General features: G+C 36.4%; 3 protein-coding genes across 3 annotated transcripts; 2 read left to right on the top strand and 1 right to left on the bottom strand.

Annotated features, from left to right (window-relative positions):
* Positions 1-1019: 1019 nt before the first annotated feature.
* On the bottom strand, positions 1020-1979 carry LOC130744910 (uncharacterized). Its single transcript, XM_057597072.1, has one exon. The coding sequence runs from the start codon at positions 1977-1979 to the stop codon at positions 1020-1022; it is 960 nt and encodes a 319-aa protein (XP_057453055.1).
* Positions 1980-4401: 2422 nt separating this feature from the next.
* Positions 4402-5676, top strand: LOC130744918 (F-box/kelch-repeat protein At3g23880-like). The gene has a single exon (XM_057597081.1). It carries the CDS (start codon positions 4402-4404, stop codon positions 5674-5676), a length of 1275 nt encoding a protein of 424 aa, XP_057453064.1.
* A 5194-nt stretch (positions 5677-10870) lies between these two features.
* Positions 10871-13566, top strand: LOC130746723 (F-box/kelch-repeat protein At3g23880-like). Its single transcript, XM_057599441.1, has 2 exons — positions 10871-12531; positions 13236-13566. The coding sequence occupies exon 1, from the start codon at positions 10941-10943 to the stop codon at positions 12489-12491; it is 1551 nt and encodes a 516-aa protein (XP_057455424.1). The 5' UTR covers positions 10871-10940; the 3' UTR covers positions 12492-12531; positions 13236-13566.
* Positions 13567-17276: the final 3710 nt, after the last annotated feature.

The raw sequence follows: 17276 nt of genomic DNA on the forward strand, positions 1-17276 counted from the left end.
TTTATTAATCTCTGAAGCCCTTCTTACAAGACCCGTCAATCCTTCTGCCACTATTAGGAAAAGAAATGGTGCCAATGGATCACCTTGTCGAATTCCCCTCCTCATAGGGAATTCCTCGCCTGGGCTCCCATTCACCAAGACTGATATTGACGCTGATGATAAGCAACCGTCAATCCACTTGATCCACCGCTCACAGAAATTCATCCGCCTCATCATATACCGCAGGAAGCCCCACTCCACGGTGTCATAAGCTTTCTCAAAATCAACTTTGAGAAGAATAAATGGTTTCCTTCCTTTCTTTGCAGCATGTACAATTTCATTTGCCACTACTACCCCATCCAACATGCTACGACCTCCAAGAAAAGCTGACTGTTTCTCATCAATTATGTTTGGGAGTACACATTTCAAACGCTTAGCCAACAATTTGGCCACAACCTTGAATAAGCAGCCAATAAGTGAGATAGGCCGGAACTCATGAAGGCCTTGGGGAGAATGGACTTTTGGTATCAGAACAATGAAAGAAGCATTACTTCCTCTCGGCCATGAACCATTTGCCCAGAAGTCTTGTACCGCCCTCTGAATATCTTCCTTAAGAATCTCCCAGAACTCTTTAACAAATTTGAAATTGAAACCATCTGGGTCGGGGCTTTTGTTGCCATCACACTCCCACACAGCTTCTCTAATATCTTCCATGGATATGTCAGCGCACAAGAAGTGGTTATCCTCCTCTGAAATTCGATTGAACACCACACCATCTAAAGTAGGTCTTTGAAAATCAGGCTGAGCTTGGAATTTATCCTCAAAGAACTCTGTTGCACTTCTCTTAATTCGGCGTACATCTTCTACCTAACTCCCATCCATAATCAAACCCACAAGAGAATCAGCTTTCCTTTTCCAGTTGACAATAGAGTGGAAGTATTTAGTGTTCATATCTCCTCCTCATTCAGTTTTGAAATTCTCCAGAAATCGGCTTGTACATGTTGTCTCTCCATAGTTTCCTCATAAGATAGTCCCATGCCTTATGCCAAGGCATCCAATTCTCCTAATCTCTTCACTAGCCCCCTTCTCGAGGCGTTAACATCCCCAAACACCTTAACATTCCACTTTTTCAGATCAGCTTTTAACATTTTCAGCTTCTCCTTAAAGATGAAGATCCCTCTCCCTTGTACTTGTAGCTTTGTCCATGAGTCCTCCACAAACTTCTTGAAGGAATGGTGTTGGAACCAACAATTCAAGACCCTAAAAGGCTTCGGTCCCCAATTCTGCGCCACTAATCTCAACAAAAGCGGGCAATGATCAGAAATATCTCTATCCAAAACAACTTGAAAACAGTGTGGCCAAGTGCTAGCCCATCCTTGGGAAACTAGAAACCTGTCCAAGCGACTCATAGATTGTCCGTTCGGTTTAAACCAAGTGTATTTTCTACCATGAATTGGAATATCCATGACCTCCAAGTTATCAATGAAAGAATTAAACTCCGCTATCTCATTCAGAATATGATTAGACATCTCTGCCACCCCTCTCCTTTCATCCACTGGTCTGATTGCATTAAAATCTCCTGCAACACACCACGCCAGCACTGCTGATCTCCTTTTCCACTCTACTAACTGGGCCCAAAGTGTGCGTTTCTCCTCCAGAATACATGATGAGTAAACATTTACTATTACACAATCTACCTCATGTTCTCCCCATGATCCCAAGAGTCCAATAAAACCATTGCCCATCAGACAATCATGTAATTTAAAAGTGTCTTTGCGCCAAATGCAAAGTAAACCTCCAGCTCTATTGATAGCCGGTTTTGCTTTCCAATCAAAATTACCATCCCCCCAAAGAGCATAACAAAGTCGAGTACTAACCTCTTGCAATTTTGTCTCCTGAATGAGAATCATGTCCACTTGCTCCTCCACAACAATCTCGCGGATACGCCGCCATTTGACCCGACTGGCCACCCCTCTCACATTGAAGCTGAGCATCTTCATAGACAACCTCCATCATCCCCAACTCGATCTTTCTTGTTCATCAGTGCCCATCCATTTTGGTCTCACTTCTCCATCTCTATTAATCTCTCGACAATTTCATCTTCATTACCTTCAAAAACCGTCCCTAATTCTTTCCCCAAGCACCAGAGTTTTTTTGCCTCCCCCTCTAGGTTCTGTAGCCAATATCTTCTGTTACAGTTTGCCACTGCAGAATCAAGAAGTGAGTCACACAGGGAGAGCATTTGCTGTCGAGTTTCTTTTCTAGAGCCTGAGGTAGTAGTCTTCGAACTTGAAGCTTCAGCACTCACAATATGGTCACGCAAAACAGCAATCTGGTTTGGAGCTTGAGCAGGATTTTCTTCCTGGGCTAGAGGTAATGGCTCTTAGAAAGATATCCGTCCCTTCTCTTGATTTTTTCTAATATCAGGGCTGTCCGGATCTTCAATGGGGTCACTCATCACCACACTATCTGAAACGTAAAGTGCATCAGGGGAATGGATATTGGGGTTGAGAGCCACTCCTTGTGTCTGTTGTGTCGTTAGTAGCAGCTTGTTGGAGGAGATAAGGTTCAAAAAATCTGTATTGGCGTCGTGTGAAAATTAAGGACTTAAAGGAGACTAAATTGATAATGAATCTTAGATTTAAATGATAATGATAAATTGAGACTAAAGTTCTATCAAACTTTAAGAATTAAGATAGATAAAAGTGTAGCTTGATGTTGAGGCAAGAGGTGACCCAATAATTGGTTGTTGATTTCTTGGTTAAGGACAAGCAATTTCAAAGTGCTTCTGGGTAGACTAGTTTCATACTTCACGTTTGAAAATTGATGTGCAATGCCTACAATATACATGGTTTAGAGACAATCAGGAGGTCGCATAGCCTTGAGAAGATGATGGTTTCAACTCGAGTAGACATGGTCAACCTTGACGTTGCCATCCATGGCGGCAAGCGAACCTCAATCTCAGCGGGTTTGGTCGGAGAAGATGACCTTCTATTTTTTCTTGAAGGAAGAAAGGGATGCCAGGGTGAGGAGTTTTCAGAACAACGGATGATATGGATCGAGTAGTGTAGATACAAGATAATCTACTTATAACTTAAAAGCTCCTCCTTTAGCTTTTTCTAAAATGCTCTTATTTCCTCGGTTTTTAAAAATAAGTTATTTTAAAATTTTAGAACTTTATTAAAATTGTGTTTGACCCAATTTTAATTTAAAAATAACTTGAAAGTCTAAAAAAAGTCAGAGAGTAACTATGATTCATTCTAACTTTGGTTTGTTATTCAAATTTCAAATGAGACAATTCTCATTGTTATTGTGTTTGGTAATAACAACTAACAAGAGCCAAGACCAGTTACTTGCTCATGTCAAATTATGTCATCCACTACTTGTTTTTAGATTTTACCCCTTGGCCAATTGCACGTCGCAATTTCAAGAGTTACAAGCACGAAAAGATTGAAAATACTTGCATTATATAATGAAGGCAAAGTTTGTTCAATGACTAAGAAAGACAAACCATTCATGTGTTTTTTATAGGGCTGTGTACATAAATTTTGGGACTTAAGGCAAAAAAAATTGTTAAAGTGAGTTTTTTTATGAGAATTTTAAAGAGACTTAATATATCATATAAAATATCAATTTTATATTAATCTTCCAGTTCTTTAAGTATTTTTGGGGTGGGGGCCTTAGGTCATTGTCTATTTGGCCTAAGGCTCTCCACGGCCCTGGTTTTTTACCCAATAAATTTAACTTTTTTTTGCAAAATCGATTCTAAAGATTTTTTTTATAACATTTGACAACTTCTTTAATTTGTTTCAAGTGGTTAATTTTCTGTTCAATAACTTTTTTTTATCTTACCTTTGTGGTTTTTTTTTTTTTTTGTGTTTATGTTAAGAGTTTCATACACGGGTCTTCTTTTTATGTTTTTCTTATATATTCTAATTTCATCTTTGTAACCCAAAAAAAAGTTTAAATTTATGAAACTCTTCCATTGAATTACATATAAGTTTGTACAGGGTTTAAAAAAAGGTTACAGTTAAACATTTTATTATTTTATCATCAGACAGAATAAAAAGAAACAGAAGATTAATAATTTTTTTAACTAGCAACAATTATATTTCAAATTTAAAGGAAAAAAATAAAATGAACTTGATATCTTTTTTTTTGAAAGATAACAAACTTGATATCCGAAATAAAGTTATAAAAAAAAAGCAAAATCCACAATCCTTAAACCCTAATATCCATATGCCAGTGTTGTAACAAGACAAAACCCTCCTCTACAACTGAATGAAGAGACATGGAGAACGAGGAGAAGAACCTCACTCTATCTCACGAGTCCCTGTCAGCTACAGAACGAAGAGACACACGGAGAACGAGAAGAACCACACTGTACCTCACGAGTCTCTATCTGCTACGAAACGAAGCGACATGGAGAAAGAGAAGGAGAAGAAGAACCTCACTCTACCACACGAGTTGATCTTTGAAATTCTGATTCGGCTTCCGGTGAGATCTTTACTATGCCTTACAAGGGTTTGCAAATCATGGCTATCTCTCATTTCCGATCCCCAATTCGCTAAATCTCATTTTGACCTAAATGTTGCACCCACTCACCGTCTACTTCTTCGATTCCTCAATGAGGATCAAGTTGAATCGTTTGACCTAGGATCGTCACTTGACGACCGTTCTGCTGTCTTAACCCTCAATGCCCCGCCTCCATCCATGTCTTGTGATCGTCACAATCCTTTATATTTCTTGGGTTCTTGTAGGGGGTTTATGCTTTTAGTCTATGAAACAACAAGTGATGTCATTGTGTGGAATCCAACAACCAAATTCCATCAACGAATTCCCAAATTAGACCATGAGTTCATGTTTTGCAATCTATGTGGTTTTGGGTACGACAGTGCATCCGATGACTACTTTGTGGTTGTTATAACATTGTTTCATCAATTTCGAAATGGAACTAAGATTTATACTTTTTCTATGAAAACCAAATCATGGTGTGACACTAAGTATGTTAATAACGTTCATTATATGCGTTATCGACATGGTTTCCGCAGAGCTGAACCCGGTGTGTGTTTGAATAACTCTCTTCATTGGCTGGTCACTTCTATAGATACAAAGCTTTCTGTTGTAATTGCCTTTGATTTGGGAGAAAAGTGTTTATCCGATATTCCTTTGACATCTGAATTAGCGGTGGAGTTGACGCCGGAGGAAGAGTTGACACCGAAAGGGTATTCTTTGAGGGTGCTCGGAGGATGTCTCAGTCTATGTTACTCAAGTGAAGGTGTTTGGCGTGAACAGGCTGAGATATGGGTCATGAAAGAATATAAAGTACAATCTTCATGGACCAAAGTTTTTGTTATGTATTTTTGTGACATGGACATTCGTGTTAGGCACTTTTATCCGTTATGCTTCATTGAAGGTGGTAGAGTTGTTGGATCAAATAACAATGGAATGTTGATGAAGTTTGATGCTGAGGTAGAACTGCTTGAGCATCTCAAATATGATCGGGAGTACTATAAAATAGTTGTTAAATACTTTGAAATGTATAGAGAGAGCCTGCTATTTTTCCCTGGTGAGCAACGACTCCTTTGTGTAACTGAAGATCATGAGGAAAGTGAAGATGTGGAAGAGAAAGCAACCCAAGATGATGAGGAAGCAACTGAAGAAGAGAAAACAACTGGCGACGAGGAAGCCAAGTGAGGAAGATTGTATAAGATGAAATGTTTGCTCTATCTGTTACATTTGACAATTCAATTTTAGAGATAAAGTCTTATATCTATGTGTCATTTACCAGCAATGTTAGCCCGCATGGTAGTTGTTGAAATAAACTTCTCCCATGTCATGGGTTCAATTCTAGTATGAGAAAGCAGAGTGAAAAAAAATATCTGTGTCATTTACAATTAACTTATCTTTCTTGCAAGTCTATAAAGTATGCAAAAGTATCTTATATAATTTTCTCAATGTTCTAACTTCTGTTCAGATCATGATATTACTAGCCAAAATAGAATGTCATATACAAATTAAAATAAGATATTAAGGTATGGTTTTGACACAGTTTTTTTTTTTTCTAACTTCGTTTTTCTTTAAAGGACAAATTTTACCAAATACAATTTATGAAAAGTTCTTGATGAAAAAGATAATTAAAAGTTGGCTTATTAGCACTTTTGGTCTCCAGGTTTTAAAAATGTGCAAATGGAGTCCCTAAAGTTTAAACATAGCATTATGGGACCAAAAGTGCTAATAAGCCTAAAATGTTTTTTAGAAAAATGTATTAAAATAGTTTTTTTTACAAATAATTTTTATTTTATTTTCTTATGAATGCTATATGTCGTGTGGTCTTTCTACAATCAACTTCATTGTTGTCGCAGTCACGTATGTCAGCATCGCCTTTCCACCACTGTCATCATCGTCATATTACCTTCACCGTCGCCTCCACCCTCCACCACCACACTACCGACATCATCACACATCTTCAACCATCGCACTCCACCACCACCATCACCACTGTCACTATCATTACCACAACCACCTGCGCTAGCTACTAGGTGACACCCACCACCACCGCTTTCACCCTCTACCGCCACCTCCACCTCCACCATCACCACGACACCACCCCACCAGTATCACTTTTACCATTATCATCGTCGCCATAGCAGCCTCCATCCACCTCCACTGACACTATTGTTGTCGTCATTGACCTCCACCATCACCAACACCCCTGGCACGATCACCGTCGCCACCAAGTAGAAAAAGTACTATATTGATGGATTCAGGGCCGGCCTTGGGCCTGTGCAAGCAGGTCCACAGCCCAGGGCCTCCAAAAAGAAGGGGCCCCAAAATAAAAAATTTCATTAAACGTTTATAATAAAAAAACGCTAAATTATTAAAGTAAGAGATGTCAGTACTGTTGGCAACATTAAGGCTAGTTATAACCTCTCCTCCCTTAGTGCCTAGGTTCGAATCTGACTTGCTACATTTTGTATGATGTTTTTAAAATTTTATATTTTAAACATTTATATAACGGAATTAGTGACGGAAACTTTCGTCACAAAAGTAGCGATGAATTATCTGCTAATTTTCTTAAATAAGTGTAACATATTTTTTAATTTGTTAATGTTATTTACAATTTAAATAGATAATGTTCTTTAAAAAAACTTATTAGGGGTCCATTTTATTATTTGCTCAGGGCCTCCAAAATGTCGGGACCGGCCCTGGATGGATTAGTTTTGTTATTTTTATTACGAAGACTAAAAGAAGTTTATATTAATATAATTGAAGAGTTTATGTATCTTTCAAAACTCCAATATTTTATTACTATGTTCCTTAACCTGCACTTAAAATATCTGATAGATAGAATTCCGAGTTTTTATGGGAGTAGTTACATGATTCATGATTGTTGGCTGTAGCCATATCTTGAGAAAAACAATATATAGAAATTAATTTTGTATTACTTATAATTTTTTTTTGATTACTTATGTCTGGATAATGAAAAAAACTATGGATTTAATTATTTACAACTGTTGACCTCTTTGGCTAGTCCTAATCAAATTAAGTGCAATTGGGGTTTTCCAAATGACCCTAGATAAAGCTGGGTTAAATCACCATAATTCTAAATAAATTAATGATATTTAAAATGAATAAATAAATATGATCTTGAATTTCATTCGTACACTTAGAATCAGAGTGATTTACCTCAAATTTTATTTGTAGTTATTTAGACTACCAAAGGTAAATTATATTAGCTCTATAAAAATAACATCACCAAATTATTCCATTGAACGTAGGAAATAGTCCCTAGATGTACTTGAATGACAGCTCAAATGATAAGAACTAAGGACATATGAGTTAGGTGGGGTGGCCTAGTGATCAATTCCTGGAGGATGAAATTTATCTTTTTAATGTACAAAAAAGAAAATAGTCTCTAGATTGCACATTTTGTTCCTCCACATTAATATTCTATGTAAACACTTTGATAACAATTGTTTATCCTGGAGGACTTTTTTTCTCGCAAGGTGCATGTCCTTGAGGACTAATTTGATAACTAGTTTTTATGACGAAGAATAGTGTTATTAAACTCGGCTCTGACCGGTCGGTTGAATCGGTCTGACTGTGAACTGGTAGCATGATCGGTTCGAGTCACTAATCAAATCGGACGTGTAATCGGACTGTTACGAATCGGAGTGAACCGGCCGATTTTACCTAAAACCGATGACTCGGCCGAATTTAAATGAACCGATAAGTCATTTAATGAAGAAAAGAAGATGAAAAACTAGATTCTTTATTAGTTTATCCTCATTCACATCAAAAAATGAGAAGACAAAGATGAAGAAACTGGATTTTTTCTCCTCATTCACATGCATGGCCTTGGGTTTTTTTCCTACAACCACTCCAGTCAGGGTCATGTGCAATGCAAGGCAATATAGACAATTTTCTTAGCCCACCCTCTTCCCCACCACATCCTCTAGGAGAATCAGCTAATTCCTCCACCACTCCAGTCAGGGTCATGTGCAATGGTGGTTGAGAAACGGATGGAAACGGTGCATCACCAAGGGGACGAATTCCCTTCCCTCAAAGATGCAGCCACCATCACGACTCACGAGTGACATCCTCTAGGAGAATCAGCTAATTCCTCCACCACTCCAGTCAGAGTCATGTGCAATGCAAGGCAATATAGACAATTGTCTTAGCCCACCCTCTCCCCCCCCCCCCCAAAGTACATATGTAGTATATACTACCGAGACTTGAGAGAGATAATAGAAACAATGAAAAATCAGGCCATATTAATTGCAATGTAGGTGGGAGCTGGGAAGTGCAATTTGAATAGTGAAACTTTGGTAGTTATTAGTAGTAGTGTTTTGTATTAGCAAATTATATGTTCCCAAAAAAAAACTAATAAATAAAGTATCTATTATGTTTAAATTCCCAAAATAAAAAATTAATTTGTGTTTGCTCATAACTGTGTGTTTTTTTCTACAGTGTTGTACAAGTTTTCTTTTCGCTCATTGTTTCTATTCTCAAAATAAGAAAATTTCATTGTTTCTAACTTTAAGTAAATTATCAAAGGAGATACTTGATGTCAAAGTGTTTAAAAATCTTTCATTATTTCATTTCTTGCGTTCCAGGTTCTATTCTTCAACATTTTTTATTTATGATGAAGTATTATTTTATTTATATTTTTTATAATTGTTTTTTTTTTGCAAGAGATAATATCCAAAAGAAAGTATGAATCCTGTTTTAAAAAATTGAAGAAAAACAATTGAATCTCAACGTGGAGCTCCTAATAAATTTGTTACGATGTAGAAGTAAGTTTATTGGGTGAAAATGTGATAGAAAAATCACCAATAGATAATTATGACAACACAAATAGTCTCTCATAATGTGGATTATAAAACTCTGATAAATAATTTCGCAGCTCAAAAAATTAGAAGATTAATATAAAAGATTGATCATTTATATGATATATTAAGTACCTTTAAGATTCTTGTCAAAATTAAATCACTTTTACATTTTCACTTTATGCTCCAAAATGTGTATACAAGGCCCTCACTCCAAAAGAACGACAAACCCCCAAATTAAGAGGAAGAACCTACAGTCAACTTCCGCACAAACACAAAATCAAGGAACTTCGAAGAAAACATGGCATCGTGACGTCGTCCAAACTCATTGTCAGCTTTGTCGTCCTGCTCTCCGCTGGCAGCCTCACATCCTCGTTGTTGTCACCACAATTAGCCGACATGTCACTCCAATGAGAAGTAGTCATCGTTACTGTCCTCGCTCTAGTTTGATCGGAGCGAGAGTAAAAGGGAATCATGTTTAATTTCTCTCTTTTTTTTTCTTTAAATGGGCAAAAAAAATTGGGCTGAGGATTATCCCATTTATCTCTTCCTTTTTTTGTGTTAGGAGGTTTCGTCTTTTATTTAGTTTAATGGCTTAATGCAAGCTAGTTTATCAAACAGAGTGAAAAAAAATTGTACGAATTTACAAACTTTTTAACTTTTCAAAACTAACAATGAGTTTTAAGTAAAACAAAAAAAAGATAAAAAATAATTTAATATTCAAAATAAATAGAAAAAGTTAAAAGAAAAAACAACCAAGCAAAATCCTTAAACCCTAACAATATCCATTTCCTTCTAGGGACCTTTCTTCTTAATAGCCTTGACCTTATTAACAATAGGTTGGTCAGCAGTCACGCTTGACCTCTTCCTCTTTGGATTAGGAGTAAGGAACCTTTTCTCTTGCCCTTCAAATTGCCCTTTTCATTGTTATCACCACGACTAGCTTGACAGACCACTCTGATCATAAGTAGCCACCATTGTTGTACTCGCTAATCTTTGTCTTTTTTTTATAAATTTCGTATTTTCTCTCTTTTTTTTTGGGGCCAAAAAACCTACCTAGGCCAAAGAATTTTTTTATTTTTTTTTCTTTGAGTCAAGGCATTTGGTAGGTCCGCTACTGAGTAAAAGGAAATCACGTTTGATTTCTCTCCTTTTTTTGTTCAAATGAGCAAATTTTTATGGGTTGAGAACAATCCTATTGATCTCTTCCTTTTTTTTTGTGTTAGGATGTTTCGTCTTTTATTCTGTTTAATGCAAATTAGTTTTTTTTTTTGTATATCGGAAAGATAAATTGCACCCGTCAGGAATCGATCATTGGACTTCCACCACCCAACCCATATGTTCTTCAACTCCTACCACTTGAGCTATCCTATGAAACAAAGTGAAAAAAAATATAAATTTGACAATTTTTTTAACTTTTCAAAAGTAACAACGAGTTTAGGTAAAACAAAATTAAAGACGAAAAATAAAAGAATTTGATATTCAGATTAAAAAAAAAGTTAAACGAAAAAGCAACCAAGAAAAATCCTTAAACCCTAACAATATCCATTTCAATTCCACAGTGAATGTGAAGTAAACAAAACCCTCATCTTCTGTCTGCATCTGCTAGTCTGCTACAGAAGGAACGCAATGGAGAACGAGAAAGAGAAGAGCCTCACCACTCTACCTCTTCCCTCTCTCTCTGCCACTGATCGCAGCGACATGGAGAACCAGAACGAGAAGAACCCCTCTCTGCCTCACGAGTCTCTATCTGCTGCTGAACCAAGCAACGTGGCGAAGGAGAACGAGAACGAGAAGAACCTCACTCTACCTACCGAGTTGATTTTCGAAATTCTGCTTCGGCTACCAGTGAAATCTCTACTTCCCTTAAAAAGGGTTTGTAAGTCATGGTCCTCTATTATTTCCGATCCCCAATTTGCTAAATCCCATTTTGACCTGAATGCTGCACCCACTGATCGTCTTATTCTTCGATTTCTCGATGAGGATGGTAATAGAGTTGAATCCTTTGATCTAGCTTCATCACTTGACGACCGTGTCACCGTCAAAACCCACCATGTCCCGTCTCCATCCATGTGGTGTAATCACAACCCTTTACATTACTTAGGTTCTTGCAGGGGTTTTATGCTTTTAGCCTATGAACATACCGGTGATGTCATTGTGTGGAATCCAACAACCGGTTTCGATAAACAAGTTCCAGATATAGACCTTGGGTTCATGTTTAGCTATCTTTGTGGTTTTGGGTATGAAAGTTCAACTGATGACTATTTTATAGTTGTTATAACCCTGTATCGATCTTTCCTCCCGGAAACTCAAATGCGATGTTTTTCTCTGAAAAGTGATTCATGGTGTGACACTAGGTATGTTAATGTTCATTATATGGATTATGGACATGATTCTAAACATGGGGTCTTCTTGAATGACTCTCTTCATTGGCTGGTCATTTATAAGGATTCAAAGCTTCCTGTAGTTATTGCCTTTGATCTGGGGAAAAAGAGTTTATTGGAAATTCTTTTGCCACCTGAATTAGCGATGAAGTTGACACGGAAAGTGTATTATTTGAGGGTTCTGGGAGGATGCCTCAGTCTGTGTTACTCAGGTGGAAGAGGTTGGCATGAGAGGGCTGAGATATGGGTCATGAAAGAAAAAGTGCAATCTTCTTGGACCAAGGCTTTTGTTATGACTAATTCTTGTGACGTTCCTTGCAACCACTTTTATCCACTATGCTTCAATGAACGTGGTCGAGTTGTTGGAACAAATGGCAGAGGAAGATTGATAAAATTTAATGCCAAGGGAATAGTGCTTGAGCATCTCAAATATAATCGGGAGTACAAACATGTTCAAAAGTATTTTGAAATGTATAGAGAGAGTCTTCTGTTTTTCCCTGGTGAGGAACGATTCTATTGTGTAACTGAAGATGAGGGAAGTGAAGATGCAGAAAAGAAAACAATTGAAGATGAGGAAGCAACTGTAGGTGAGGAGGCGAAAGCAACTGAAGATGAGTATGCAAGTGAAGATGAGTATGCAACTGAAGATGAGTATGACTCTGAAGAGGAGTATTCAACCGACGAGGAGTATTCAACTGGAGATGAGTATGCAACTGAAGATGAGGAAGAGGAAGCAACTGATGATGAGGATGGAATTGAAGAAGACGAAACAACTGACGACGAGGAAGAGAACTAAAGATAACCTACAGTAACTGTCCAGGAAACAAAAAAAACTAGTATGCAATATTCTCCTACCCTAGTTACCTTTTTGTTCATATTCATTTGCATTATAAAAAAATGAGAAGCTAAATGCAGAATGCATGATACATGAAAATGATACCTTATTCTCCCTTTCTTCCTCTACCTAATAATATTTCGTGATGCTTGAAATTGTTAAGGAAATATGAGGTTTGGCGGTGGATTTAATTCACCGATGATTAGAGAAAATATTTAATATCTTGCTCTCGTAGAAAAGTTAAAGCCGATTTGAGTGGAAGATATTATAAGAAAATGTTTGCTCTATCAACATTTGACTAGTCAATTTTAAAAGATAAAATCTTATAAATTATCTCTATGTTGACATTTACAATTAGCTCACTTTTCTTGCATGCCACAGTATGCGAGTATATTCTTTACAATTTCCTCAATGTCCTAACTTTTGTTTAGATCATGATTGTGCTAGCCAGAAGAAAATGTCATATACAAAATAAGATATTAAATAACCTCATTTTAATGTAGAAATAATGTATGTTTTAGTTGTGATTTCAGTAAGATTGGGTTTAGAGCAAACTTTAAAATGTAATTATGTGTCTGAAATAGGATATATTAAATCATAGTAGGAGTTAAGTTAGTTTTTGATATGTAGAATCTTTTTTCCCCCTTTAGTATTGTTATTGCATTTGCATTTTGTATCTCTTACCCTCTTTTACATGGTTTTCAGGTTAACACTTAGGTGCCTTTACAATTCCTGACTTTTATTATTTAATGTGTTGTTCGATGTTTTCACATGAAGTTGTGGAGATATTGTGGTCTTAACCATAAGGGAGCTTGAAGATGGGATTGAGTGAAAGGGTTGAAACTAATCAAGTTGTGATATGAATGGATTTTGCGTGTAATGGATTTAACCACATTGTCACATTGGTCTAGTATTTGATTTGATACGGTTTTTTGTATAGTTTCATGATATCCCTAAAGATGCTTTGTAGTTTGTATGCCTTTATGGCAAGGACGGTGCAATGGATGAAAAAAAATTAGAATTTCAACTTAACATACTAATTTCTCCATTCATATTTTCTGTTTCTTTTATAAAGATTGTCTATTACTGAATGGGAAGAAAGCTCTAGTTTCCACTGTCAAGGTTATATTTAGCTGCATAGTCTATGACCAGGAGATAGGGCTGATGATACATGGTGAGGTTTGTTTCAATCCTACTAATTATAGTACCCTTACCTGAAAACTTATCCCTGTAGGGTATTTGTTACTATGCGACTGGTCTATGTGGAAAAGCTTAGAGTTCAAAAATAGGGACATTAGAAAAGGAATTGACTTAAGATTATTTGCTATCAAATTAAGAGTTGAAAACTCTCTTTCTGTGATCTCTTTTGATCTATCTCAGAAGTTACTTTGCAACTCTGGTCTGTTGAAGTCTTGCTTTTGAACCTAGTGCATTCCCATGATTAGGAACTGTCCTTAATGTGCCAATTTGTAAACGGAACATTCTAGATTCACGTAGAATCAAACTGCTCTGCAACCTCATTGCAGTGCTTAATTTTTGGTAGATGTTTCTATAATCCAAATGTTAGACATTATGAGTTTGATCGAGGCTTGTTTCTGTTTGATATATGTATATCCAAATGTTAGAATATATGGCATGTAGGATAATTAAGTCAGATAACTTTATGAAAATGTACAAATGCTCTCTTTCAAACAGAGGTAGGTAGGAACCCCGTTTTCACATTAAGGAGTAAGAACCAAGCAACCACTTCACACCCTTTAAGAAATTTAGTTAATTTAGGTAATTTCATAAATTTGTTATTGATTTATATAAACTTTCCAAAGTTACCCTCCACCAATTATTCCTAGGGTCTGTTTGATTGCAGTTTTAGTTTCCAATTTTTAAAACAATTTTCAGAAACAATTTTTAAAAACAGGTTTCAAAACAAGAAAAAAGTTTGAATGATATGTTTTCTAACATTAAGAAAACTGATATCTGAAAATTAAAAACAGAAATTGAAAACATCTTTTAGCTGTTTAGTTTTTTAGTTTTAAAAACTGAAAATGAAAACTGGTTTCAAAAGCAGTTTTTGAAACCATGTTGTATCAAACACATTTTCAGTTTTTAAAAATTGAAAACTGTTTTAAAAACTGCAAACAAACAAACCATTAATTTCTATGCATCAGTAATGCTATAGAAAGTGAAAAGAGAGATAAAATTCAGTTAAATAAGGGCATTTTTGTCCAAAAACATTAATGTTCTACAAACTCCAAGTTGTTTCTTATAAAAAGGACTAAGGTGCACCTTCCATTTGGTTCTTTTAAAAATGAACAGAGGGTTGCTCGGCCGAACATAAAATCTTTATAATAAAAAGTAACTTTACCGGGTTTATTTACTAGGTGAATTTTGTGATACCCAACTTTTTTTTTGGTGTGTTACCGAAATTAGGTGGCCCAATAGATTATTGATATGTGTAATTTAAGTTATAATTTTAGCATTTTCCTGAAGAAAAAAAAAAGGGTTGAGAGATTTTTAGGGAAATAGTTAAAAGGTGAGGGACATTAATAAAATAAAAAAGTTCTCTATGTCTGACACATCCTTATCCTCCTCAATATCTATCTATCTATCCGTTTGTAACCATCATGAAAACTCACTCAACTCTCATAAATTCTCCTCCCTTTAATCCACTTTCTATTTGATTCTTGCACCAAGGGGAAGCGAATTGCGTCGCTGTGATTATTCAAGATTGTAGATGAAGGAAAAGGGAAATCCCTAGACCAACAACACGATGATTGCGTATTAATGTCTTTGAGGAAAAGGAGGGGAAATTGTGGTCGATTTTGAAACCCTAGCTATGTGAATTGGAAGGTGTCATTGAGGATATGATTGGATGCAAATGGAAGAAAGTGAAAGGAAAGGATCAACGGTTGATCCGCCCTTTGGAGTGTGTTACTCGTCTTTTTTATTTGAAATGCGTGGACTCTATTTCCTAGAGATTAGTCTTGGGCTTCTAAGCCCCTCATTATAACTATTAAAAAAATTAATTTTTTAGTTTTTCAAAAGTAACTATTAGTTTTTTTTTTCTGGATGTAAGTAACTATTATGCTTTGTTTGGTAGATGTGAGTTTGTGAAGAGAGAGATAGGTTGGAGAGAGTTAAAGAAGAGAAATAAGAAGTACCCTTGTTTGGTAGAGGGGAGAGGGGGAGAGAGAACTAAGAAGGTGGGCTCTACCACGTTTCTCCCCAAAATGAAGAGAAATGGGGAGAGATAGGAGAGCTGCTGCTTTTAGACATATTTTTACATTTCTGGCGATTACAAGTTGCTAGGATGTGGTCAAAAACCGCCAAAAATGTTTTAACACAAGAAAAATAATTTTTTCTCTCTCCTCCACCTCGTTCTTTCTCTTCTATTTCTGTTCTCTTTTTATCTTACCAAACAACCTCTAAATTTACTTTATTTCTTATATATTTCTCTATACTCAACTTCTCTCTTCCATACTGAACGAAGGGACATGGATAACGAAATTACAGCATAAGAAGAAGAGTGAAATTGAGAAAAAATAGGCTAGTGAAACTATGAGCCAATATGTACTAAACAAGTTAGAATAAAGTGAAATTTAAGGGGTTGTTCGGGGTGGTTGCCAGTTTTTAGTTTTTTGTTTTCAAATGCAAATTTGGAAACAAAACGTGTTCGGCAAAAATGGAGCTGATGTGAGTTTTTACTGAATTTCAAAACCATTTTAGTCCGTTTTTTAAAACCACAAAATATTGTTTTGTGATTATAGTTTTTATTTTCAATAACATGTAACTTCATCACCACCACCACCACCACCATCACCCTCCACTGCCACCACAACGACCATTGCCGCCACCACAGCCACCACCATTATAGCTGCCACGACGATCACCCTCCAACACCACCACCACCACCACCAACGCCGACTCCACTACAACCACCACAATCTCCACCGCCACAACCACCACGTTGCTACCACCACCACCATCATCACGATCACAAGGTAACATCCCCCTCCACCACCACACCACCACAACCACCTCAACCTATAGATAATTGTTGTGGATTTACAAAGTTGATAATTATTTTAAAATTGAAAACCTCAAAAACTAAAATTGAAAACTAGTTTTGATTTTTAAAAATTTCAAAACATAAAGGCTTAATACATCAGAAGGCCCCTGTAATTGTAAAGGGAATCAAATTCAGGGCCTAAAAATTTTTTGCATCAAATTGGGTCCCTAGAAATTTTTTTTTAATTCAATTAAGGCCAAAGTGTGCCAGCAGACTATTTTATCCCAATCATCAATTCCACGTGGCTTTTATTATTATTTTTTAATTACAAAAATAATAAAAAATTATTTTTATTTCCAGCTCAATTAAATAATCAGAAAAAAATTAAAAACTTAATAAATCAATCCAGCCCTAATTAACTCATCTAACCCCAAAATTTATTTTCCACCCACATCTTCATCTTCATTCTGTTCATCTTCCACTTCCTCTTCTTCCATCAAACCCAGCAATCTAGAACCACCACCACCTCATCTTCTCTCTTCCATCAATCCCTAATCTAAACGGAGGATTTCTTTAACAAAAGCACAAGAAAACCCCTCCTCCACTATCGAAGCTTCATCACAGCCAAGCTCCAATTCCATCTTTCCTTTGCAGCAACCCACGGTAGAGAGAAGCAGAAACAACAGAGGCAAGGGTTTCTCGTAGATCCAAAGTTTACGGTTGCATCTCCAATCTTTACC

This window comes from Lotus japonicus, chromosome 1 (genome assembly GCF_012489685.1).
Source record: "Lotus japonicus ecotype B-129 chromosome 1, LjGifu_v1.2".
Lineage (NCBI taxonomy): Eukaryota > Viridiplantae > Streptophyta > Magnoliopsida > Fabales > Fabaceae > Lotus > Lotus japonicus.